General features: G+C 33.7%; 1 protein-coding gene across 1 annotated transcript in view; it reads right to left on the bottom strand.

The window, feature by feature from the left end:
* Positions 1-3982: 3982 nt before the first annotated feature.
* Positions 3983-9919, bottom strand: part of LOC131166970 (prohibitin-1, mitochondrial) — a 28015-nt gene continuing 22078 nt past the window's right edge. Inside the window, exons 3-6 of the mRNA XM_058125668.1 lie at positions 9439-9555; positions 5598-5768; positions 4998-5210; positions 3983-4426 (exon numbers count right to left, since the gene is read on the bottom strand). Coding sequence (XP_057981651.1) covers positions 4226-4426; positions 4998-5210; positions 5598-5768; positions 9439-9555 — 702 coding nt within the window. The 3' untranslated portion in view covers positions 3983-4225. The remainder of the gene's footprint in view (positions 4427-4997; positions 5211-5597; positions 5769-9438; positions 9556-9919) is intronic.

Raw genomic sequence — 9919 nt, 5'->3', positions numbered from 1 at the left:
AATAATAATAATAATAATAATAATAATAATAATAATAATAATAAGGACCTCCTCTGATGTTTCAAAAAAAATTTAGGGATCATCATCATGATTTCAAAATTTTCAAATATCAAGAGAGGTCTGTAAGATTTTTGGAATATCAAAAAAGATTTGTAAGATTTTGAAATTTTAAAAGAAATCCTTATCTTTTTAGGGAGATTAGTGTCTTTTGCATTAATAACAACAACAACAAGTATTAAAGACATTAACTTTATTTGAGATTTAGGAAAGAAAAAAAAAAACATGAACCTTTTTTGAAATTTTAAACATGGTACAAACATTTTGTTTATTTAATTTTCAACTAGTTTTCTTCATTACATTCATGATAATTGTAATAATTAAAATAATTTAATTTCCCAACTCACATTTGTTATTGCTGACAACTACTCTATTTTACACTGTATTACATTTGATAAATGCATAGTCTATATATGCGCAAATCATCTTTCATTTATAGTCGTTGACAAATATCAAACTTTACACTGTATTTCTTTTGATAGTGGTTTGCAAATATGCACAAAATTCGACAACAAATAAAGTATAAGATCTGCATTTGCCCTTTTTTTCAAGGTGAATTTATACAAAGTCTCAACAGGAGTAGGGTCATAATCTTTATCTAACCATCCGAAATAATAAGAACAAATGCCCAAATACAAATCAGCTTAACCCAAAAATATCCATGGATGTCCCAGATAATCAAAACAACTTAAGCGTATGCTTGGATCAATAATTCTAATAAGAAAAAAAAAATAAGAAGAAAATTTATTTTCTACAATAGTTTCTTTTTATACTAAATATTACTAAAAACGGAAATTTATTATTAAAAGTTATCAATAATAACAATAATAAATGGTATAGGAGTTAATATGGTAAAGACTGGCTCTACATCAATCCTGTTTTGGCATGTGGCATGCTAAGATGTGGTGCCCATGTCAATCAAGAGCTGAGACTCTGCACTGAGCCACGTGTACGGTTCTTATAGCCCACCACCGTGCAGGCATCTCTGCTGCACTGCAGAAACCTTTTTATTATTATTATTATTATTATTAAATTGAATTTAAATTGAAATAAAATTAGGATAGAAATTGAGCAGAAAAGCTCTCACTTTGTACTTAGTGAAATGGGCTGTTGACAAGTGTACGCCAACAGACTTGGCTCCAAATTCCACAGTACCCAGCACAGTTGGGCAGCTGAGAGACATACACACTCTGAAATTACATTGTTCCTTTTAATGAAACACATAATATAAGAATACAAATTGAAGAAAAAGGGTTATGTGAAGATTGGGGGACCATTTTCTTTTCTTTTCTTTTCTTTTTCTTTTTCTTTTTGGGCTAGGGGGGAAATGCTTGTTTGCTGTATCTTTTTTGGATGGTTTGAGAGGGGACCATATGTACATTATTTGTTAGATCCAATTTTAGGCCACAAATTTTGGTGAAGAAGTGTTTTTTTTTTTTTTTTTTTTTAACACATGGGAATAGTTCTAAGTTTTCATGATTGAGCAAATTCGGAGAGAAGAAAGAAAAAAAAATTTCTATCGCATTGATGTAACGTTCTACCAAGTTCATCAAGAAAAACTGCAGTGACTATTCATAATAGACAGATATTATTTACTAAATTTTTAATATGATAAAGACAAACGAGAATGAAAAAATATTAAACGAAATATGAATTGACACATATACTGCATGTACTGCTGAATAGTTGAACATTCAGCTGCATGCGTAATTAGTCTAGTGTACGACGTCTATATTATTTATTGATTTGGCAGTGGACTTCTCATCAATTCATATTAATCCTTAATTAAACTCTACGTTCAAAAATTGAACTAAACGGTAAAAGAGAGATAAACCTACTTTCAATAGATAATGGCACTTTCTACTCTAAGAGAACTTTGTTTCTTTTCTTCTTCTTCTTCTCCTGTTTTTTTTTCTTCTACTTTACATGCAATAAAAAAAATAGTATTGCTGAAAAAAGTGGTAAGGCAATGAAAAAGAATTGAAGACAAATGCTCATAAATATTCTATTCGAGCACTTTACCAACAATTTGGGTTCTTTCAACTTTTAAAAATTTTCTCTTTTTAAAATGAGAACTTTTTCGTTAATGTCTTCTAGACTACAACAAATATATATATATATAAAATAATGTCTAAAGAGTAGAAATGAATTGAATCAAAATTCACGAGGATTACCATTGTGGATGAGAGTAAGTTACTCCTCAATCTTTTACCATTGTGGATGAGAGTAAGTTACCCCTCAATCTTTTACCCGTGAGGGCTAATTAAACATTTGATTTTCACTTAAATCTACATAAACATTCATGCTATAGATTCTTCCAAAAAATAATAAATAAATAAAAAGAGGCCTAAAGAAAAGTGGAAAAGGGTGAGATGGGTCCTGAGAGTGGCAGGAGATGTTGAATGAATGAATGGTGAGTGAGGATAGGGGCCCTTTCTCACTGGAGGCATCAGTGTCTCCCTGAACTCTAAAGCAAACTGCGTACCAATTTTCCTGCACAAGGGGATAAGAACCAAGGTCCCACGCCCTACGCCTCGCCCCACCCCTACCCCTACTCCCTGCCTTCCTCGTTTTTTTTTTTTTTTTTTTTTCCAAGGATCCTCAATTATTTCACAAATATTATCAGCCACAGAGCAAAACTACTGTCCACGCAGAAGCATTTTTGTAATATCATAATTGCCCCTTTTAATCTTAGAAATTCATTAATTCATGATTTTAAAAACACTGCATTTACAAGTATGAATTTCAAGTTTTAGGTTTGAATTTAGATCAATTTGAACACAAATTTTATATAATTTTGTATTATATTTTTGGACAAAATACGCTGACCTTCCCTAAAATTTTATGAAGGGTTGAAGAATTTTAAGGACTTTCCATGGGATTTGTCAAAAAGACACAAACCTTCTATTATGTTTGACAAACCTTAGGGGAGGTTTGTGCTATTTTTAAAATATCAGGAGGAGTGAAGTCTGTAACATTTTTTAAGTTTCAAAGAAAGTCTTTGTCTTTTTACGAGAAGCGAGTGTACTTCACCCTATATTTTTTTTTAAAATACTCAGAAAAATCCAAATCCAAGACCTCTTATAAACACAAACTTAACAAGATTTGTATTTAAAATTAACAGTGCAATAACTTAACAAGATTTGTATTTAAAATTAACAGTGCAATCTAGTTACTGTAATTTTTCTCAGTCATAGCCTCTTTAACCTACAAGTGTAGAGCTCGAAACCTCTTCCAATTAAAAAGTTAGAATTTTAACATGCAGTGAACTTCTATTTTACCCATTTTTCAAGCCTATTGAGCTTTTATTATCCAAAATGTGTTGCTAGATTTTAAACGCATGCCTAATGAGCTTAAACTCGTGAGTGAATTAGCTCTTTAACCGAAGGCAAGTGCATATCAGTACATGCGTACGCACATATGTGCGTACTAGTTTTTTATTTATTGCTTCAATCAAAATTTAAGCAACCGGAGAAATTTTCTTCCATTAACTTTAACACGTAGAGAGAGAGAGAGAGAGAGAGAGAGAGAGAGAGAGAGAGAGAGGTGCACTGTAACTTTATTTTACCCTCATTGCCCTTGCTAATGCAAATAATGCGACTAGCAGCAGAGATAGTTTAGAAGTACCTTCCAAAGTTCCACAGAAGATAAGATTTGGATTGAAGTGCATTTTGAAAATGGCCTCTGTGGTTTACAATGGGTGGAGTCTCTGCTTTTCCTTCATTTCATTATTAGGACAGATCAACTCAATAGGCTTCATCATGAACGTACAAAAAAGGATTTGTGATAGGGTTCTCTTCTAGAGATAATAGGACGGTTACAATCGTCATTCTAAATCAAGAAAGGTGTGAAAATGAAGCAAAAAGAATTTCATACATATGCCCGCATCTGCACAACAATTCTTCTAACAGGGGCAACAAGCCAATAAAATGAAAGTCTTGTTGGAATGTTATTGCATTTGTTGGTCTCAGTTGATCCAAAATCTGAACATTTTGATTAGTCCCACTGAACATCGACTACAGTTTGGAAAATAGGCCCAGAAAGAAACTAGGATCTGTCATTCAAGGATTCCATTGTCCATTTCGATCCCAGATTTCATTTGTCTATGACCCACAATTGATCACAGAAACAAAAAGGGGGTAAATTACTCGAGTTGAGGAAGTGGAGCTTATTTCTTCCCATTGGTGGTGCTCTCCAAACTCATTTCCTGAAGGTTCAACAACAGATCATCTGAATTCAAGAAAACCTTATTAGATGCATGCGACATTGTCTGTGCAATTTCTCTTGCAGCTTCAATTTTCCTCAGCGTGATGAATGCTGGGTTGTTGGCAATGGCTTGACCTATTAGTTGGGCACTCTTGGCCTCACCCTGGATATCAGAACCAGAGACAGAAAAGGGGATAAGTTAGTTTAACTGCTTAATATATGAAAGTGGAGCGAACAGGAAACTGCCAGATTAACATGAAAAATGCAAACTGCAATTAAAGATTAAAGTTGGTCTCTCTTATAAACAAAAATAGGTGTGCGAAGCTATTGTCATTTTTAACTGGATTCTATGTAGGGGAATTCTGAGACTAAGAAGCTCTTCTCAGAAGCCACTAAATGTTTCCAAACCAGCTCCCCATGATAAAGAACCAATCCATTGAAGACAACCAAGCACAAATGTACCTTCCGACTCCAAAAAGGAGATGATATTTTCTAGAGGGGGCATATATTGCAATTCAGAAACTGCAGCAAATATAATTCTACTTTAGAATCCTATTTTTATTCCAAACCTTCCTACTTCTCAATTTTAAAATACATGTTTGAACTGCTGCAACATTGGACAATGGGTGAAGCCAGCACTTCAAACAAGCAGAACAAAACCATTTTAAAGCCAAAGGATGTTGTAGCAACTTGCATGAAAATCAGGAGAATCAGAGGTTGAAATATTCTCTCACCTGAGCTCTGATAATAGCACTTCTCTTGTCTTGCTCAGCTTTTTCCACAACAAATTTCGCCCTCTCAGCTTCTTGTGCAGCTACCTGCTTCGCTTCAATAGCAGCCGTAAACTCTTTTCCAAAAGTCAGGCTTGTAATGGAGACATCATCCAGTGCAATGTTGAAATACGCTGCCCTTTCTGTCAGTATCCTTCGTATTTCCCTGCTAACAGCCTACAAAGATATATATATATATATGGAAAAAAAAAAGCGCTCAGAAGAAGTGAAACTTTCAAATTTATTGTATCAAGAAACCCTCAAATGGGTATTTAAACCAGGACCCCAAAACAGAGATCGTGTACATTCTTGGAGCTCATTAATTTAGTCAACTGAGAATTAGTGAAAAATCTCCAGAGGCAAAAACATTTCAATAATGAAATGTGCTTTCCTTCATCTAACGAGCTTGAACTTAACTCTGGATGTGAAATAGGAAATGAACGCTTAATTTGCACTATTAGTCCTAACCATAACCAATCATCAATATAACTGATAACATACAAAACTGTGGATTTACCCAAAAAGAAAACTGTCAGGAAAAATAAAATGCGGCCATCTGCCTACCTCTCTCTGAGTAATAAGCTGGCTGGCGTTATACTGAGCAACTACAGCTTTCAAAGTTTCATGGATTATTGAAGGCAGGACTCTCTCATTATAGTTCTCCCCAAGGGTTCGATAAATTGCAGGTAACTGATCCGGCAAAGGGCGTGTGAGAACTCGAAGCCCAATCTTTACCTGGATAGGAAAACCAAGAGCCCATGTTCATAGAGCAGTGAAGTTTAGAATGATCATTAAGAAAAAGCTTGAAGCCTTGAACCAATGAACCCTGGATCAAAATCAAAACAGTATCCAGATTCCACCAGTCAAACTGTAACTTCCATGATTCTAGTAACTAGAACCATTTACTCGTTTCTAGTAAAAGCACATGCTATGCACAGGCATGAGGTCAGAGACAGGAATTAAAAAGGAAAAGGAGAAAAATAAACATTGGAAATTTGTAAAAACTTTCAAAATACTCCAACCACCAAACTGCAGCTCAGGAGGAAAAATAAGAAACAAGACATAAGATACCACCGTACACCAAGCGCCTGACTAGGATGTTGAACACAATTTTCAAAGCCATTGGATATGTGCATAGGTTTCAGACTTTCACTATCAGTAAAAGCACAACATGTAACAAGAATGTAAATTTGTAAATAAAATCTACAGAAATAGATTCAAGATGAAAACTCAACATAATGAACAAAACAGGTATCATAATGATCACAAATTATTGCAGACATGTAATAAAAATTGAAACATAACAGAAAACATCTACATCTATATTATACATGAAAGTAGGGTAGCGTGAAATTCTTGTTATAAAAAAAATAAAAAATAAAAAATCAACCAAACAGCAGCTCAGGAGGCAAAATAAGAAACAAGACATAAGATACCACCTTACACCAAGCGCCTGACTAGGATGTTGAACACAATTTTCAAAGCCATTGGATATGTGCATAGGTTTCAGGCTTTCACTATCAGTAAAAGCACAACATGTAACAAGAATGTAAATTTGTAAATAAAATCTACAGAAATAGATTCAATATGAAAATTCAACATAATGAACAAAACAGGTATCATAATGATCACAAATTATTGTTGACGTGTAATAAAAATTGAAACATGACAATAGAAAACTTCTACATCTATATCATACATGAAAATAGAGTAGTGTGAAATTCTTGTAATAAAAAAAATAAAAATAAAAATATCAACCAAATGCTCATGAGCCATACCATTTCTCCCATCAACCCCATGGAGCCATTTACATTTTCAACCGTTGCTTGTGGTGTGTATGTAAAGAATCACAATGCTCGGCATTTGAAAAGACTCCATTAAAGAATGCAAATTATAACCAAAAACAAAAATAAATAAAAGCAAGATGCATAAGTTTGGCCATATGGTCTTTCCATGCTTTCCCAACATAAAAGCAAAATTTTCCTCCTAAAAAGTTTCACAGAGAAAATAATTGGTCATCAATTTGGTTCCTAAATACAGCAAAGGGTGCTCCTTTAAGCGTGAATTCAGCAAAATAATTTTCATTTTTAACTAAAATGTAGCAGGAAACATTAAATGACCACCATCATTAAAGCATATTTTATTTTTCCCAGAGTCTTTAATCAAATAATAAACACCAATCATGCGACAACTATCTTATGAAGTAAAATTTATAAAGCATGATGCCTTTAAACATAGCTTTATTTGCATATACTTCTATCGGGTACTAATACTAAGATGCTTCTAGTTCCAGATACCTATCACATAATTTAAAAATGCATCGACACCACATATAATACAACTTCCATTGGATACTAATACTAAGATGCTTCCAGCTCCAGATACCTGTCATATAATTTAAAAATGCATCGATGCCACATGTAATGCTTGAATATGAACATTTTGACTCTGAAAAATGAATCAACTGCTATTGAACATGTAGCTAGTAAACCGCACATGTTTATCATGCCATCCTTTTTTTAGAAATTACAACAATATAACTAGTAGTAACATGTCAACATTACATGATATGTTTTTTCTAACTAATTTTTATTAACTAAGAATGCCTGCCTCGATATCTATCAAATTTTTTTTAAGTATAGATGCCTAATAATTTAATAAAAGTATTAATTTATAAACATGTCATCGCTGCACCGTTTCCTAGTATTTTTCACAACTTGCAGCATAGCCACATGGTATCATCTCACGTTTATCCCACATCCATAACTGTGCTTAGAGTGCAGCCAGTCATGACACTATATTGGACACGTGAAAGAGCCAACTGGCTACCATGACCCACACAATTCTCCACTTTCCCACACTGCACAGGCCTGATTATATGCACAAAATTATATTTTACACCTGTTTATTTTTATTTTGTTCCACAATATATGACAATGAGATTAAACTAGAGCAGAACTTCCATTCCTTATCTTTTAAATGAAATTCTTATTTGTTTAAAATATCTAAATGCATCATATTTTGTATACACATGACTGAGAAAACGTAGTTACCACGCTGGATGTCAAGAGCAAAATAAACTCTTTCATTTTAAGTGACATAATATTAGATGAAAATTTAAAATTATCATTAATTTCCCATAAAAAATCTTCTTTTTTTTCACTTGAGAAATCAAAAAAGCTTCATATCGGGTCTTTCAAAAGGGTTATTCTGACCTATCCACCCACCCGGTGTGGGTTTTTTTTCCCTCAATTTGGAAAAATAAAAATAAAAAAAAACCTACATTCTTGAATTTTCAAATTGGCTTTGCCTCCAAAAAACAATTCATTCTACAACTACAAAAATAAAAAATAGTAGCTGCTCGCCCAATAATCATAAATGACAATGGATACACAATCCAATTCTATCAAAAAAATAAGCATAACAGGTAATATCCTATATAGTGCAAACTATTCCAGAACCAGATTTCATCTTTGCAGGGCAGTCTGCTAGCTAGTAGACTAAAACAAACAACATTTGCATGTTTTTAGACACAGGATGAAATTAAAACCTCAGCACGAGATGCAAAGATATCTCTAAGGAATGGTAAAATAACACTGTGACAGTAGCCCTGCTGAATTATATTTTACAGAATCTCCTTGAAAGATCATTCTAGACATACTTTCTGGGTATAGCAAAAAAAAATCAAGAAATATCAAATGGTGCATAATATCATAAGTAAAGATAAAAACAACCAAAGACATCAGGGCTCTGTGAGTTGATAATACAATATACCTATAAAGGTATACACGCAGCAAGAGAGGAGCTTGCAACAAATATTGACTGAGGGCAGCTGGTGAGCAGGAAGGAATACCCTAAAGGTTATGCAATTCGAAAGCACACGACCAGACTTAACCATCTGCAATTCCCCAGCACTCTAATAAAGGGTGCATACATGTAATAAGAAACCATCCAACCCACTCCAGGATTAATAAGGAGACAATCCAAAGATTTTCCAAACTACAACTTTAAGCCCTTTACTTAGAATGGAACTCTGCCTCAAAGTGGTAGGCCCACATATCAGCACATCACTATTTTAAGGATGAGACAAGACAAATGGAACAAACCTGAGATGAAAAGGTACATCCAAGGGCCATTCGGGGGAACACTATTCACTAAATCACACTTGCAGAATCTCTCTTTGTGCATTTTATCGTGTCCAAAATTTTTAAAAGAGAGAAGCTAACACTAACAAAAGGCATTGAACCAATAAATAGATTTCAAAATGCTTTGTTAGAATTGTTTAAAATAAGGTTCAAAATTAGACCCATAACTTGGAAGTAAATCATTGGTACATAAATGACCAATAACATGATTACTGCAGTCTCTAAAATGAAAGCAGAATTAAAGATAAAAACTAATTTACCATCTGAAGGTCACGGCTTCCTGAAGTGCTCTCCACTAGATGGGGTCGTGCACGGACATCATATATGACTGGCCTTTCAAACCATGGGATCATCAGATGTGTTCCTTCAGGATAAACCTGCAAATCCAATATGTAAAGTCTTTGCAACCATTTTCCAAAGCAAATCCAGATTACAAGAAAAGGAAACATATATTTATACTATAAAGGAAATGCAGGGGAAAACTTGAAGATCTAAGGTACCCAAAGCAATGACATTACAAGGTCAGCAGTTTGTCATTTAAGTTTTGTCATGGTCAATTCATTTAAAGAGAGTATGACTTTGCAGTAGCTCCAAATTTGGATGATCTCATTGATGCTGTTAACAAATATTCAAGAATAAGCATAAATGTGTGTGTAACAAAATAATATATGTCCGAAAAAACTTTTGGGAATATGTTAATAAGAAGCTGATGTGCCTATTAGTCATGACTATGTTTTTTAT

This window comes from Malania oleifera, chromosome 10 (genome assembly GCF_029873635.1).
Source record: "Malania oleifera isolate guangnan ecotype guangnan chromosome 10, ASM2987363v1, whole genome shotgun sequence".
NCBI classification, from domain to species: Eukaryota; Viridiplantae; Streptophyta; class Magnoliopsida; order Santalales; family Ximeniaceae; genus Malania; species Malania oleifera.
Note: the sequence above shows the minus strand (reverse complement) of the source record. Positions and strands in the feature narration are given on the sequence as shown.